The sequence below is a fragment of the Xyrauchen texanus genome, chromosome 29 (assembly GCF_025860055.1).
Source record: "Xyrauchen texanus isolate HMW12.3.18 chromosome 29, RBS_HiC_50CHRs, whole genome shotgun sequence".
NCBI lineage: Eukaryota > Metazoa > Chordata > Actinopteri > Cypriniformes > Catostomidae > Xyrauchen > Xyrauchen texanus.
In genome coordinates this window covers 15,099,485-15,117,367 of record NC_068304.1, presented here as the reverse complement: position 1 = coordinate 15,117,367, position 17,883 = coordinate 15,099,485, and the positions used below count along the sequence as shown (strand labels likewise).

Sequence of the window (17,883 nt, the reverse complement as noted above, 5' to 3'; positions counted from 1 at the left end):
ATTTCAATGTAATGATCTCTGAGCCACTTCATTATCACTCTTGCCTTGTGACATGCTCCATCATGCTGGAAAATGCACGGATCATCACCAAATTGCTCCTGGATTGTTGGGAGAAGTTGCTCTTGCAGGACGTTTTGACACAATACTTTATTCATGGCAGTGTTTTTGGGCAGAATTGGAGAGCCTACTCCCTTGGATGAAAAGAAACCCTACACATGGATGGTCTCAGGATGCTTCACTGTTGGCACGACACAGGACTCATGGTAGCATTCACATTTTCTTCTCCCGACTATCGATTTTCCATATGTCCCAAACAGTCAGAAGGGGGCTTCAGAGAAAGTAACTTTGCACCAGTATCCTGCTGTCCAATCCTTGTACTTCCTGCAGAATTTCAGTCTGTCCTTGATGTTTTTCTTGGAGAGAAGTGGCTTATTTGCTGCCCCTCTTGACACCAGGCCATTGTCCAAATGGCTTTGCCTCACCGTGGTTGCAGATGCACTCACACCAACCTGCTGCTGATATTGAGCAAGCTCTGCACTGGTGGTGACACAATTCTGTAGCTGACTCCTCAGGACACTCTGGGACGTCCTGAAGCCTTCTTCACTGCAGTTGAACCTCTCTCCTTGAAGATCTTGATGATCCGGTTAATGGTTCTTTGCAGCAATTTCCTTGCATGTGAGTCAATTTTGATGCAAAGCGATTATGGCTGCACGTCTTTCTTTAGAGGTAACCATTGCGAACAAGAACACAATGATTGGAAGCACTTCTTTACTCCTTTTATAGCAGACAGTCTGCTCTTATAATCCAATCAGAAATATAGAGTGATTTCACCTGACTTGTACTTGTTCACACTTTCCCAGGTGCTGCTGATATGATTAGTGAAATTATGTTGGCTGGTAATTTTGTGCCAGGGCCAAAAAACAGTGAAATTTGGGTTTTTAATTTTTTTTCACCAATTATTTTTTTTATATATTTTTTTTCAATTATTCAAAATGCATTTGATCAATCTGCACAATAAATTAGAATCAATGTGAATCAACACCACAACAACTGAAGCAGAAAACTTTGCGAAACACAAGATGTATGTCACTGCCAATACTTTTGGCTATGGCTGTACATTACACGGTTGCCACATGATTGGCTGATTAGATTATCACACGAATATGTCAATGGTGTACCTAATATATACTGATATAATTTTATAGCTAATTCTACTGTTTTTAAAGGACAATTATGCGAGAAAAACAATCTGTTTAACAATTTAACGAATCTGAAATAAATAATAAGAAATGTTTTACGAAAGACACGTTGACATCTTTGTTTGTGGAGTGAAAAAGGCAGATACTACAATTACTTTTTTTTCTACACACATTTTGGGAGACACCATTTAAAAAATAAAAAAGTATTATTGGGATCAGTAATGCAGTTCCTCTTGTTGACCAGAAGAGGACAGACTCATGCAGCTTCTTAAACCAGAAGCCTTTTCTTTGCTGTGGGGCTTTATGGATCTTTCTCAGCAGGCGATGAAAAACGCCTTTTAAGGGCATGAGATACAAGTGAGAGCTGGGCGTGATGCCTGCTGACGTTCAACAGTCTTCACCAGAAGTTTGAAATGAAGTCGTTTAAGGACATTCCCATCACAATGACTCGGTGTTAAATATATATATATATATATATATAGAAAAAACTAAATCAAGGGAAATGGAAATAGGCAAATCAGATGACCTGAAGGAATAGTATTCACTCCGATTCCACGGAAACATGGAGGGAGAATCGTGTGAGGCAAAACCATAAACGGCTGTAGTAGCTGATTGCGCATGCTCAGTAATCATCCGCTCAGAATGCTGTCATTTTGAACGCTGAACCAGTGATTAAAAATTATTTTCTGTCTCCTGCTGTGAGAGGATTCCTTGCTTCTCAGAAGTCCGTGCAACCAGATCATCACTGAGCAAGACACATATTTACTCCAGCGTCAGAAATGAACAGTGCTTGGGGCAAAAAGGACACTTAAAGTGACATAAAATGCCCCAAATATTTATATTGTGGGGTTGAAATTTGCTAACCTTTAATTATATTTGATTTGAGTCTGTTTTCAGCCTATCTAGTTTAGTTTTCTATATTTGACATATATGGTAGACACACTGTGTTTTAAATGGTTAGAAAAACATTGTTCTTGTAACAGTGCACAATCTATGAGCTGGTGAAATATGCAACAGTGCAGCTATTGTTCTGGTTTCCTAGCCAGCATATATGCTTTCCTGTAATAACACATGCTGTATCTTCTCATTATTCTACAACAAAACAAGATGTTAGACAGAACTCTAGCCTTTGTCACTATTCACTTTCATTGGTGGGTGGGCGAACATGGGGAGACTATGCAAAAAAGTGCATTCACTTTCTGTGGCAGGCCCGGTATGCAAGTTGAGACATGAGGTTTCTCTCTTTCTTTTCTCTGCTTCTTCTTTCTCCTTCCCTTGACTGCTACTTTCTTTCCACAGCCTTATATGGTAAAAGTCTTTCAGCATGGTCGTGTACAGGAAATGGTGAAAAACCTAGCAACCCACGCTCCTATAGAAGTGCAAGCACTCATCCACACACACACACATACACTGTTCTGTCTATTTGATGTTCATTTTTTTTACGCTTCACCTTATTAATGTTTCCACTGAGGCCATTAAACATGTAATATTTCAAATATTCTAACAAAAGATTGTTGTAATTTTTGCTATCTTTATTTTTCTAACATATCCTGCCCTTTAATTTGCATGTCATAGTGCACACACACACACACACACACACACACACACACACACATTTGAACAATGTCACGAGCACAACCATTTCTCAGAGTGGCTTTATGTGTGAAGCATGACACCTATCTGTTTTAAAATCTCAAGGGCTCTCTGTTAAAAGAAATCAATAGCCCTTGTAATACATGTAATGTGATATTTTTTTTTCAAAAAATGTCTTCTCTAATGGGACTGTATTAAATTATTTTGGCTTCGCTCATTATGTGTGAAGGAAAAGCAAACAAAATTCTTTGATTTGATTGGTATGAAATAACAGATGCAAAAAAAGTAACAAATGGTTGCGGGTAGTTTTTTTGACGCAATCCAGATGGTTTTTAAAATGTAACGCCTTTTTAATTGTACATCTTGTCATTGCAGTCTCTAGGCTTGAGCGTGATTTCAAGCTCTGTTACACTTCCTAGTACTTGACGCATGCACAGAGCTCTAGATGGCACTAGGTATAATCAAGCTTAGTCATGATCACCAAGGAGACTGTTGATGTCAAGATTTATAGTGAAAATGGAGTTACATTTTGGTCTGTGCTCACCCAAAAGTGATTGGATCGCATCAGAAGGGGGTTAGAGTCGGGTTAGCAGTCATACATATTAATTTAATGCTGAATTTATTAGCATTTTGGAGCTTCAAAGATTTGAGAGCTGAAATATTCTTCTAAAACGCTTTGTTCTACAGAATAAAGAAAGACGGCATGAGGGTGAGAAAATGTTAAGAGAACTACAACTTTTCTCCTTTAAGAAAAGAGCATTGATCATCTATTATTAAATGCAACAGAATCAGTTTTCATTTACTCATTCAGTACTTGAGTGCATTTGCAGTTGGTGGTTGTAACATTAGACATCTATGTGAGAATATCTGAGCAGAGTATTCTGGCAGACCTCTTGCACACTCAATCCAGTTCTCATAGTAATATAGCTATAAAATGTACTACTTGACTTTTAATTTCCAATAGATATTGTAAGATAGCAGCACTAAAATCTAATAAATTATGTCTTAATAAAATGTGAGGGCAAGTGGGATAGCATGTATTTTATCAAACACTCTAATTTGTTTGGGACTACGCTTGACCTTTCATAGTATTGCAAATTTCTCTATTTTGGATTGCATGGCTCCTATAAGTGTACTTGATCAATACATAAATACCTTTGTTACCCAGCCTGTTGACCTATATACAAAAGAGTTATAGCCCAATTAAAAGCAAATTTCGTACGGATCTACAATTCAGAAAGGTACATACATTTGGTTTGGAAGAATATATTAGTACATCTCAGATTTAGAATAAGGAGGACAGGCTTTCTGGGAAGGGTGCATACTTCGTGTTTCAGCACAAAAAATTTAGTTGGTACCTGCTTTACTCCATTTACAGTATGAAGTTTTGTCAGCTTCTATATTTTGTTGCTCACCATCACTTAATTAGCATTACAAATAGAGCCTTCTCATAGCTCTAGATCATTCAAAAGGGGGCTGAATCCAACCCACGAATGAACATACGGTCACTGAATGTTGGGAATGCATGGACTCTTGTACAAAGAGTGTTCTGTATTTGCAAATGTGTGAAAATATTGTTGTTATATTGAATCTGTCAAATCTTATGGCTATTTTCTGACAACCAGTCAGCCTTTTTTTAAATTTGGTCTTCAAATAACTCCAGAAATGTAAATAAATGTATTTTCTTTCACATGGATATGGATCAACAACATAAGATAACATTGGTAGAGAACACTGCCTGAATTGTTGGGAACTCCACTGAAAATGGGGATCGTACTCTTTGCTGGCAGGTTAGTGACGATGGAACCAATGAGCCAGGTTTGGCTAGTTGGAGCACAGCTTGTTAGCCCATGACAATGACAGCACTGTGCCAGAATGTGAATGGTACAGAGGAACATTGAGAATTGAACCATTCACTCACTCTCAAAAGACCCCCATTCTCGCCCCAGTTCAATCCCATCATCTTCCATCCACCAAAGCCAGACTCAATCAAAAATGAGCACTGTATTAAGCACTGTACAGGTGAAATTCGAAAAATTAGAATATCGTGCAAAATTTCATTAATTTCAGTAATTCAACTTAAAAGGTGAAACTAATATATTATATAGACTCATTACAAGCAAAGTAAGATATTTCAAGCTTTTATTTTATATAATTTTGATGATTATGGCTTACAGCTTATGAAAACCCCAAATTCAGAATCTCAGAAAATTAGAATATTACATGAAATCAATAAAAAAAAAGGATTTTAAATACAGAAATGTCGGCCCTCTGAAAAGTATAATCATGCATATGTACTCAGTACTTGGTTTGGGCCCCTTTTGCATTAATTACTGCCTCAATGCGGCGTGGCATGGATGCTATCAGCCTGTGGCACTGCTGAGGTGTTATGGAAGACCAAGATGCTTCAATAGCGGCCTTCAGCTCTTCTGCATTGTTTGGTCTCATGTCTCTCATCTTTCTCTTAGCAATGCCCCATAGATTCTCTATGGGGTTCAGGTCAGGCGAGTTTGCTGGCCAATCAAGCACAGTAATACCATGGTCATTGAACCAGGTTTTGGTACTTTTGGCAGTGTGGGCAGGTGCCAAGTCCTGCTGGAAAATGAAGTCAGCATCTCCATAAAGCTTGTCTGCTGAAGGAAGCATGAAGTGCTCTAAAATGTCCCGGTAGACGGCTGTGTTGACTCTGGACTTAATAAAGCACAGTGGACCAACACCAGCCGATGACATGGCTCCCCAAATCAACACAGACTGTGGAAACTTCACACTGGACTTCAAGCATCTTGGATTGTGTGCCTCTCCATTCTTCCTTCAGACTCTGGGACCTTGGTTTCCAAATGAAATGCAAAATTTGCTCTCATCAGAAAAGAGGACTTTGGACCACTGAGCAACAGACCAGTTCTTTTTTTCTTTAGCCCAGGTAAGACGTTTGACATTTGAAGCCCATGTCCAGGACCCGTCTGTGTGTGGTGGCTCTTGATGCAGTAACTCCAGCCTCAGTCCACTCCTTGTAAAGCTCCCCCACACATTTGAATGGCCTTTTCCTGACAATCCTCTCCAGGCTACGGTCATCCCTGCTGCTTGTGTACCTTTTTCTTCCACACTTTTCCCTTCCACTTAACTTTCTATTAATGTGCTTTGATACAGCACTTTGAGAACATCCAACTTCTTTTGCAATTACCTTTTGAGGCTTTCCCTCCTTGTGGAGGGTGTCAATGATGGTTTTCTGCACAACTGTCAGGTCAGCAGTCTTCCCCATGATTGTGAATTCAACTGAACCAGACTGAGAGACCATTTAAAGGCTCAGGAACCCTTTGCAGGTGTTTAGCTGATTAGAGTGTGACACTTTGAGCCTACAATACTGAACCATTTCACAATATTCTAATTTTCTGAGATTCTGAATTTGGGGTTTTCATAAGCTGTAAGCCATAATCATCAAAATTATATCAAATAAAGGCTTGAAATATCTTACTTTGCTTGTAATGAGTCTATGTAATATATTAGTTTCACCTTTTAAGTTGAATTACTGAAATTAATGAACTTTTGCACGATATTCTAATTTTTCGAGTTTCACCTGTAGATGTAAATACAGAAGTTTGGATGTAAACACATTTTAGAACTTTCCCTTGAACAGTATCTCCGAAGAGTCAGCGAGCTAACCCTTTGTAATAAGGCTAAAACAGCAGAACTTGGTTTCTTCCACAGAAAGTTAACAGCACAATATGTTTGTTCTTGGCAGACTCCTCCCACTCAACTTGACATAACTGGCAATCAAATAAGATAGGATAAATTGTTGCTAACAAATTTATTATGTACGTGGTTGGCTCATACAGATATATTAACTTTCTATAATAGTCACACACAAACTGATCACATGACTTCAGAAATGTGCGTGGGTTATGATTAATTACGCATGAACTCGGAGGCCTCGGGAATGCAAGAAAGATCTGAGCGGAATAGCTGGCAGTAACTTCCTTGTGAACAAGATGCCAAGGAATCCACTGAAACATGTCCGCACACAAACACTTTCTGTCAAAACACGGTCTGTATGACAGAGGGTCCTAGAAAAGCAAGCGAGCAATGCTCTTGGCTGAAGTTGAGATGTTTTAAGAACATGCACGCCTCATAAACTGGGAAATAAGAAAAAGGACTATCCTGCATGACTGTGTGTGAGTTTGACTTAAACAAGGCATTCTTCATGGCAAGAATCAATACAAAGCTAGTCCTTCTCTGTGGCAGGAGACTTAATTAACCTTCATGTGTAATTTATCTCATTAAAGCAGCCCCACAGTAACTTAGCGACACCTGTCCTGCCCATGCATGCTTTTTAAACTAAACTTATTTAAAAACACACACCTAAACTATATATATACATTTTCGCCTATGCTAAATTTACTAGCACAATGGTAGGTTGCCAAGGCATTGCTATGTGGTTACTAAGGTGTTCTGATTGTCTTTTTATCATGTTGCTTAGAGGTTGCTAGGTTTTTACTTATGTCATCCTCTGGCAGCATGTCTCTTCTGCGAGAAGCTGCAGCACCTCAGCATAGAAAAGCCAAATTTCGTCATTAATAAGGTCATAATAAGCTGAGGTTATTGCCGTTTCAAGGACAGCCATGTGCACTTCCTCTTTACACATACACTTGGATGTGATAGGTGTACAGCAGAGACACAACATTAACCAATGTACACAGAATGACAAAAGGTCACGCGGTTTATAAATTCTTTCCTTTATTTAGTTATTTCATTGAGTTTACTTGCATGCAGACATATACATTGTAGTATACTACAGGTTTGGTTTGAATACTTTTGTCTTTTCAATAATCTCCTGATTCTTTTAGTGTTGTACTGCACCCAGAGCCAGAGCTCATCGTGAGCCACATGGCACAAATAGGCTCAATGCTGAAACTACTCACTGCCACATCTGGGACACTTCTGGGACATGTCAACTCGCAACTCATGCTTGCAGTGTAAATGGTGTCATCTGTTATTGTGGGCACTGAAACAAAAACCTGCCGCTCTTTCCTCGCTCACGAAGGATGTGTGAACCCGGCATTACAATCCCAAGACAAAAGAGTCCACCCCACCTAACCCCTAATTGTCTCTATGATATTCGGGTCCTTAGATATGGCTTGGGTCCCTCCTACAATGTAAGTTTATGGGATTGTTTTGCCCATTTTATAATCCACCATGCAAAAATCATAAATCTGACTGCTAAGAAAAGCAACAGAATGCCTCTCCTCTTCAAACAACACAAGGTATTATTCATGTCTTAGCACATGTAAAAGTGTTATACTTAATGTTAAGGGTTCGGGTTTGAAACCCTAACCCTATGAATAAGCAATAACAGTGATGGTGGCCTTTAAAATGACCACTAAATACACTCATATAGGGTTATGAGGTTGCAGCGCAACACACCTTCCAACATACTGTCACCTGTTGCAACTCCGCCATAGCAATACTAAGCTCTGCCAACCCAATTGAGTAATCTATTAGCAGAATGCAAACACTAAACAAAGCAGATCTTTCACAGGACACAATTTCTGCTTTCTTTCAGAGTGCTCTCTTACGTCTACATTCCTCATGGCTCCCTTTCACACCAAAACTCAGCATCATAAAAGCAGCCTGGCTTATAGATTATGGATTAAGCAATTATGCATTTGGGTTTACATCTGTTGGGACTAAATGGCAGAATGGGAGAGTAGGAGAGATTGAGGACAGAGAAAAATAGGGGTTAGAACAGAGGGAAGGGGAGGGAGATGGCGAGCTTTAGAGCAGTTTGGAGCCTGTCTGACCACAGTGGTGGCCATGACAACCTGGCCCCCTGGAATTGTTAGTATTTGTGTAGAAAAGCAGTGCCGTGCCAAGTGGCTTGCATTACCTAAGTGGAACAAGAGGCCCAATCGTTCACAGCCAATAGAGTCAAACATTCACAGAAACATGCAAAATATTGTAAAAAGCAAAAGGGAATACACAAGGACAATTATCTTGAAAAAACAATGATTTTATTCTGAAATGATTGCTTTTGTGCTCATCTTCTTGCTTTTCTTGGCACCTGGAGGCATTTTTATTCCCAAGGAACAACCACAGTTCATATAGTTAATGTAAATAAAGCCTATAATAATAATAATAATAAAACATTCTTAGGGGTTTTAATTCAAAATGAAATTTAAGCTACACTAGAGAAATGGCTGCTCCTTGGTTAAGTGGAGAGTGAAACAGCCAAAGTAGTTTGGGGTAGTATTTAAGTCTATACCCCCTTGCATGCAAGTTAGCCAGTCACAGTGCAGCGTCTGCAAACAATCACGCACACACACATACACAAACGCACACATTCCATGATGTCTTCCTCTCCATGGGAGATTAAGACAGTAAACACAGTGGTCTGTATTAGAGTCAGCAGGCAGATGAACATTAATTTAGACCCCTATACAATGCTGGACTCATATGCTCTTCATTGCTTCCATTGAGAATGTTATGAAAGCGTATCACAGTGATGGCAACTCTGATCATAAGCCAAGGGAGCTTCCTCAAAAAACTCTAATTACAGTTACAAAAATGCCACTGAAGAAAACCATAACCTCAGCACTAGATGAGATGACAGTGAGATGATGCACAGTACAGTAGATCAATAATCAATGACCAAACTGGTGAGAGGGATGGTCACCTTGACTTTGCCAAGTAAGATGTGATTTTGGATCAACATATTTTGAGTCCTGGCTGGAACAAGATAGTATAAGGAAAATAATCCTCCAAAAAACCCTATTCCTAACCTGCACCTTAACCTATCCATTAACTACCAATACAATCAGAGGGAAATTACAGATGAAATGGTTTAAAAGCCCTAAATGCCAACACTAAGCCTAACCCCTACCCCTGTCCCTGAAGATGAATTGGTTCATAGAAATGTTGTTCCAAAGCTAACAAATCTGTAGATTTTGAACACATCCTACCTGGCAAAATCACAGTTCCTGAGGGGGATGAGGTATGTATGTTTGTCTAAATGCGTGTATGTGTTTGTTTGTGGGTGCATGTATGAGATGAGTTTTCCCCTTCCTTCTCATCCAGTTTGGATGTTCCAACCCCATGGAAACCCCACTCCAAGTTCTATTCAGCCTGGGCATCGTAATTGGCCCCACCAGCTTTCTTCAGCTCATTGCGGAGGTAGTCTTCCTCCAACTCCCTAGGATCACTGATCATGAACTCCTTGGCAAAGTTCTGAAAGGAAAAGAGGGAATTATTCTACTGATGTGGGACGCAGGGATGGGAAAAGAAAGATTTTGTGCATGAATGCAACAAAGTGTCAGTGAAAACCACAATGATCTGTGTGCCTGGGCATGTCTTATTTTGTAAGTTTGAGACTTTGCGTACAGTACACATGGTGTAATCAGGAAACGCAAAACTGAAAACCCACCTGAACAATGTCTTTTACCAGTGTCTTGTCAGTGCTGATCTTGGCTCTTTGTAGTCCACTGACATTCTCACCAATCCAGGTGATGAGGGTGAACTTGGCTCGCTTACTCATGGCATCACCCGTCGTGATCCTCACAAACCCGAAGAGACGGGCATCATCTGAGATTTAAAGAAAAAGCAAGCCTGAAAAAAGGGGACTGGCTTTGAAATAAAGAGGAATGGTTGCCATTTTCTTGGATAATGTTTTTTTTTTTCATAAATCAACATAAAATGCAGTTCACAAACCATTGTACTTCTGTAAGCGGCCTTATTTCCAAGTGAAACATGATATTAACAAGGAAATAAAAATCTAGGGCAGGACCTGATTTAAGAAAGATTTATGACATCAGCCAAAAAGGAATGTCGTTTCACAGTTTTATGGTTCCAACACTTGACTTGAGTTTCCGAAGACATTGTTTTATGTGGAATCATGTGCAGAATGACACCAGGGATGTGCATTAAGAAAGTAAACAAGGTTAATTTTAATGTGGTGTCAATTGTAATGTAGTCTTTAATATCAACATTACAATGTTATCCATTGTTTTGTCTCTAAACACTCAGCTGAACTATGACAAGGTCGAGCTCTGATTTGAATAAACAATATCCCTATTGTAGGAAATGTTTTGAATCTACAGTATTGCATTGTTTTCAATTCCAGAGAAAGATGTCATAATACGAAATGCAATCTGAGAACATAATGTGCAAGTGATAGGGCTGGGCGATAAAACAATATCGATATCACGATAAAGAAAATCTACGATAAGCTTTTGAGGAATTTTCTATATTTACCAAATATAGAAAAACACAAGCAGTTCGGCTTTCTCAGGCTGCGTTTCCACTGGGGTGGACAAAATCTGCTCAAAGGCGCTTACAGCGCTAGGAAACGCTCTCAGCTTCGCTCACAACGCGCCAGTGGTAACGTAGGGTCAGACTGGATGAACTTGCTAATGCTAGCTGCCTTGCTAACAATTAGCTTACGTCGGACACCGGATTGATTCCATCTGCACCGCAAGACTTCATGACAACGGTTGCGGTTATAACTAAAATTATTAGTTGGTAGCCTAGTCTCTCACTTTAATGAAAATATACAAATGTTTTTAAAAAAAATTTAAAAACGTTTTCTAAATTTTCTCTCGGGACACCCCTGAACCCACATTCAGCATCCTTCCACAGTCACAAGAGCTTCTATGCCCCATACTTGGGTATCTGAATCTAAAGAAATATAAAAAATATTTTGTTTTAATGTAAAAATATTCCAACAAATACTGGACTGCTGCCACTATGCTTCAGAACAAACAGATGATCTTTTAACATTCATTTTCAATTGATAAACGGTAAAAGATGTTAAAATTGGTAAAAGATCCCGCAGACCCCACTGCTTTTGACCGTCTCTTGACCCCTGTGCAGTTTTGTGGAGACTATTTTGACTGTTTAGAATGTATTTTTTCTTCATTTCTTCCGTCAACTTTGAAATAAAAAAGAAAAAGTGCAATGTGTAAATGTATATCGTGATAAATATCGATATCGAACAATATGAAAAAGATTATCGTGATAACAATTTTGGCCATATCACCTAGCCCTAGCAAGTGATGACAGGGCTAAGAATCTGAGCTACTATAACTTCATAACGCATGTGGAAAAACAAGGCAGAGAGACTGTGGGTGAGGATGGGAGGTGTTCTAGTTAACAATAGTGGTCGACTGATATATCGCAGAGGCTGATATAGGTTCCTGTTAGGACGATTTTTTTCTTGAGGGTACAGAAAATCGCCTGCTTGCATGTGAGGAGACTGATACATGTAAACGTCCAGTCATGGTTCGTTTTGTTGTTGCATGGACCATATTACTACAATAATAAACTGATGTGCAACACAATGTAATTTAAATGGTCCACATATCAGAGCCACAACAGACTAGTTTGAGCTCATAATGTTAAAGTGCTCACATGTTACATTCTCCCTCTCGCTCTCCTCAAAAGTTCCCTAAAACTTTTAACTGTCTTTTCTAATGATAAATTAATAATTAAAAGATCTCGATCCAGACACCCACGCAATCTCATTTCTAAATGACAACGATTCTGCAATGTATATTAATGTTCCCGTTGCATGCGTTTGTAAAGTGGTCAAATTTAAATGAGAAATTCACTTCAAGACACGTTTTTAAATGTTGATCTTTTAAACTTTAAATGGCATCTACCAAACACAGCACTCCTGCATGAGATGCTGAATAAACTAAAACGCAACAGCCAAAGTTGTATGTCCAGCATAGTGGTTTTCAAACTGCAGGGTGCAGCCACGATTAGCTAGGAGTGTGACGGAATCTCGGCTCAATTCAATATTTTAATAGCCACCAACCAATGCAAAAAAAAATTAAAAATACGCCATTACCCAGATCTGACTAAATTTGTTACCTGTGCACTGTTTGATTACAGCTGGCTGTTTCAGTGCTCACATGCGTATCTGTACGTGCGTTAAATCGTTTTTTTTTTTTTTTTTTTTTAAAGCACTTTAACAAAATTATAATTTTTATTTCTTTATTTTGCAATAATAACAAGGTGCTGTTTAGTGTGCTATGTATTTGTTGCACCCTCTTGTGGATTTAGAACATACAAAATTTACATATTTTATGTAATCTATGCAAAAATACTATAAATTTGTAAAGTAGAGAAAAGTTTGTTAGAACCTCTAGTACATTACGTTACATTGTTTAGTACCCTTATATCCAGGTTTTGTAAATCACGTAAGCATTTTTTTTCTTGAGACTCAAGCAAATAAATAAATAAAAATGCTTCGCTTATCCCTAATAATACTAATAATAGCCTACTGCCAGTCTAACCGAACCCCTCAAGTTAAGAAAACCCTACCTGGTAATACCCTTACAATTATAACTAAAGATATTCTTAATTCGAGAGGTATGTTACAACCAGGCCTTTATGCCTACACTACACATACATCAATATTATATAGATAAAGCATTTGCTGTAAGGCAGTATTGATTTGTTTTAACCCTCCTATTGCATTAAGAAACTGCACCATCTTTTTGTCCTTAGAGTCATTTTTGACCCACATTGAAAACCATCCACTGTGGTCCACAAGTGTATAATGATGTATACTGAATATTAATGAATGAATGTTGCATTTATATGCATTTAATGGAGCAACATCATTTTTAAAGAATAATAAAAAGAATGGCTGCAAAAAACCCTACCCGACGCCCGACCCGACTTTGGATAAGCGGTTGAAGATGGATGGATGGCTGGCTGTAAAAAACATCACACTCTAGTTCCATCCTCACTTGCAACAATGTAGTGTATGACTTACAATAGTTAAATGATCTTAGCAGGACTTTCCTGGAAAACTAATGCCAAGGTGAATTCCCCTGGCACTTCTTGACACAGATATTATCAGGTGTTTTGTTGTTGATTTACTTGGTTTAAGGTTTCAGAACATAAGTCAGGGATACTGTCAGTTGTATGTGTGACACTTCTCCACAATGACAGAGAAAATAAAAAAAAATTTATTAAAAAGGGGGCGATAAATCAGTCACATTACAAAGACATCTGAAGGGCCTCTGTTGTATTTTACAGATCTGAAACCTCGAATTTGGGAAGTGAGCAATGCCCAGCACCCCATGTGTCAACATACCAAGTCACCTGCAGGAAAGCATGGACGGTAGTAAAAAAAGACGTGTGTGCTGTCTCTTTTACAATTCTTTGAAATCTATGTCATTTTTTTCAAGGTGGGAACCTTAGTTGCCCACACGAATGCTTCCTCTTGTACGTAGGGTGTACGGTCAAACTTCCAATAAGTAAGAGTATTTGTGCTGACTAATTACAGTACATGCGTACTTACAATATATGCTAGCTAGACTATGATGATGATGCAGCAAACATAAAATAAAAATAGTAGGCCTACATGTAAACTGTTAGACTACTCTTAAAGCCTTATCAAGTTACATTTGCCAGACATGTTTGACGTGAGCATCAGATTTCAGTGCAAAATAAATTTTTCAGAATGCATGTCTTCGGAACATATGTCAACTGCGTAAAATCTTACACTTGTGCCAGGGTTTCTATAGTATATCATAACACATAATAAAGGTAATGCAATTCAGCTGAATTAAATTCATTTAACAGTCTTATTGGTAGATGTCACATTAGCTAACATATATTTTCTTTACATATAGGAAATAGTCTACAAAAACATCATAAGAGAGCTTTACGACAAAAGGATGTTACAAAGTATTCTCCAGCAATGGAATAGTTAATATATGTTAAGCCGCTTTATAAAGGATGACAACATTGTTCATCTGTGGAAGTACAGCGTACACTTCCATAAGTTTGTCTTCCAGCGGCTGCTCATCATACTCTTTGGAGACTGAGCACCACGCCCAAATCTCTGTTTAGGATGACAGGATGAGTGGTGAGAAATTACATCATTTTCATTCTCTCAGGGCAACCTGACTCTCAGGTCTTCTTTACTGTTATAAAATACACTTTATTCTGTTTACTGCACAATGTAGCTCAATATATCCCCAAAACCACAGACACATTTAAAGAAATATCAGTTGAAAGATAATGCCTTAAGTTTACTTAATAACAAATTAATTCACTACATATGTTTGTAAGAATTTGAATACCTCAGGTTAAACTTATCACCACCTGGCAAGGCTGTAATCCTTTCATTTCATCTAGGACAAGTATGAAACCAAATATGGTATTGTCTAACTAATGAAATACTTTGTCTGGTCAATGTGATGTAGACTTTAACACATGATTGACTGATTGTCTCTGCTGAGCAAAAAGTACCCATGTATACATTCATTAAATTTCCTCAAAGATAATCAATGCATGTGAACAGCTGAGAATGGACTCACCTGTACACTGACTCTTGAACTCTACATAGTCAGACCCGTGACCCGCTGGTACAATGGTAGATCCGTCATACTTGAAAGATGCCCTTTAAAACAGCAAAACGGATAGTTTATAACTGTTGCCAAAATGCTACTATGGCTGTTACGCTAACATAGCGAGCGCCCTAGTTAGACAGCATGTCTGTGCCAAATATGCGCATCTTTGTCCCAAAATGCCATCTACGCAGACTGCGCACTAGGGATGTGTTCAAGAATCATCCTTACGTGTTGCCATAGAGCCATGCAGTCATATTCATATCAAAACGGCATTTTATAGGCTTGTTCTAATGTATCCTTAAAGAGATTTAATTTGATTAATATGTAACGAGTTCAGAGCGCAGAAACAGAGAACTGGTCTAGTCAAATCAAGTCAATCCACTGCAGGCTTCACTCACCAGCAGATATCAGAGCCGTCGTCTCGGACCAAATTGTATGCTTCTCTGCAAGCATCTTTGTCGATTCGCGTTGCCATTGCGACGATGAAAAGGAGAAACAATAAATCTAAATGCAGAACAAAGCCAGCAGGAGCGAGACGCAGACGTAGTTTAAATCCCAAAGTGTGACTGAGGAGATGAAAACAGGCTGGTGAGGCAGGGAGATGTCTTCTCTCAGTAGTGCGGAGTAGCAAGTGATTTCACGACTCGATTAATTTCCTATTGTCATTTAATGGGCGTTAGTAACGATAGTCTGTCAGGTAACTGTTCCAATGAATAAGGCAATAGCACTTCCTCCTAACGGCCAACCTGGGTATTGTGCTAAATTAAAGGTTTGATGTCTTCTAACAGTTTGTATGAGTTACTCTGCCATCTTGTGGATCTCGCTGCTTAGCACGAGCACTATGGAATGATATTCATCTCATTATTATTAATGAATGCACACACAATTATGCATGTACTAGATACATTTTGTGAATGTATTTTACTAACCACAAACAAATGCCATTTGATTTGAATCTGTGGAATTCGGGATTGAATGATTGTGCAGCGATTTGTACAAATACAGACATGTTTGCAAATAAACATGGTCTGTTCTACATTAATAAATCAAAAATTGCTCATGCAAAAATGAATCCGTGCATTTGTGGATCAGAAGACACGCGTGCATTTATTGATTCCTTGTTCGAGTCGATCCTGTTCGGTTCATTTGGATTTTGAGACTTTCTTTCCGCACTTTCAGCAGTGAGGATCCACACGCAACTGAAAGGCAAGGCAGGCAGCTACCACTAGATGGCAGTCGCAGAGAATTACAGAGTTGGCCTGCCCTGGTTTGAGAACAGATGATAATGGACATTGTTCGCATTCTCCCGAAGAACCTTTAAAACATGGATAATACCATTTTAAACCAACAAGCTGGTTGGGTAAGTAACACTAATCTTTTTTTTTTTTTTTTTCTTTTATTGCATACTGAAAAGAAGAAAAAAAGTAACTTCCTATAGACTAGCAAGTTAAAAACAATGTACATTTGATATATTTGACATTAATTACATTTTATAAATATTCATTTGAGATATTAACAGAAACATGTTGGCTCTTCATTATGTATGTTAGATTATTGTTTAGAGTGCGAGCTGATCAGGGAGGAGAGAATGTTGGCGTGGCTCGTCTGATGTTTTCTGTACGTGGAGAAACTGCAAGAAAAACAAAACTAAGGACACTTGTGACAAATGTCAAAAGGTAGTGTGTGGGATCTACACATGGAAGGTAGAGAGTACTGAATGATGTGCGGGGTTTGCCCACAAAACAACCAGATGCCTTGTTCAAGTGAGCCCACTTTTAGGAGAATTCGTTCAGAATGATTTTACAGCATAATATTTTCATTATAGTTTTACAGCATGATATTTTTGCTCACAGTAAAACAAATATTGCTTTCTAAATCAGTTCGTTTTCCCACAGTTTAGCGAATGTTCATATTCTTTATTAACTGTTTTGGCCATTTTGGGTTTGGCCTATATGTGTTTCATACATGTCTAAGGTTTTTACTATGCATTGAAATACACATTGGTGATGTTTTTATAAGCTATTGTATTGATTTGTTTTTATTTTACAAAGAAAATAATTTAATATAAATAATCAAAGTTGCATCTGTAATCAGCTACAATAGCAAGTTCTGTTATTTTCGATGAACTAATACATTTTCACATTCATTAGACTTTAAATTTCGTGTCCTGGTGTTTATTATTAATATAACAGATTCATTTATTCATGGATTTCGATTCCAGTGGTGGCTGCATAGGATTGTTTCCAATTCGTGTTGTCCAAACATTTCCAATAACTCCAGAGCGTTGTAAAGTCCAAAATATATAATGTATATTTGAAAAAATATAGATTTAATAATTTCCTAAATTCACAACATGTTTTTATCTAACGAAATATTCCGCCTCAATCCATGTTTGTTGGCATTTAGACTTTCAAAAACATTTTCACTGTGGTGGAAAAAACTTGGACACAAAGCGAGGCACGCACCTTCCGGGGCAGTCTAGCAGCTAATATAGGCTACATATATTTTTTGTATAGTCTAGCACTATTATATATTACAAAAAAAGATTGTATTATATTGGACTATCTGCGTTCGCTTGGCGCTCCGTGCTCCATTTAACCCATATTATTCTATTTTATTCTAATTGAGGATTTTTTTCGAGGATTTTGACATTTTTTAGGGTGATGACGTCATAAAATATGACGACAGACATTAGAAGCTTCATCCTAAAACCTCAGTAGAAGTGTCGAATG

The 17,883-nt window shown here is 38.2% G+C and overlaps 1 protein-coding gene across 1 annotated transcript; it reads right to left on the bottom strand.

Moving 5' to 3' along the window:
- Positions 1 to 7,507: 7,507 nt before the first annotated feature.
- LOC127623421 (coactosin-like protein) lies at positions 7,508 to 15,846 on the bottom strand. The gene is made up of 4 exons (XM_052097883.1): positions 15,550 to 15,846; positions 15,119 to 15,201; positions 10,207 to 10,364; positions 7,508 to 10,010 (listed from the first exon to the last, which is right to left on the bottom strand). The coding sequence occupies exons 1-4, from the start codon at positions 15,624 to 15,626 to the stop codon at positions 9,900 to 9,902; spliced, it is 429 nt and encodes a 142-aa protein (XP_051953843.1). The 5' UTR covers positions 15,627 to 15,846; the 3' UTR covers positions 7,508 to 9,899.
- Positions 15,847 to 17,883: the final 2,037 nt, after the last annotated feature.

Bases quoted from the DNA above. Each gene is read 5' to 3' on its own strand.
- LOC127623421 (XM_052097883.1), bottom strand. From the start codon at position 15,626: ATGGCAACGCGAATCGACAAAGATGCTTGCAGAGAAGCATACAATTTG. The intron at 15,202-15,549 runs GTGAGTGAAGCC...GCTGTTTTAAAG, and splicing joins GACGGCTCTGATATCTGCTG to GGCATCTTTCAAGTATGACG. The intron at 10,365-15,118 runs GTGAGTCCATTC...TTTAAATCTCAG, and splicing joins GTTCAAGAGTCAGTGTACAG to ATGATGCCCGTCTCTTCGGG.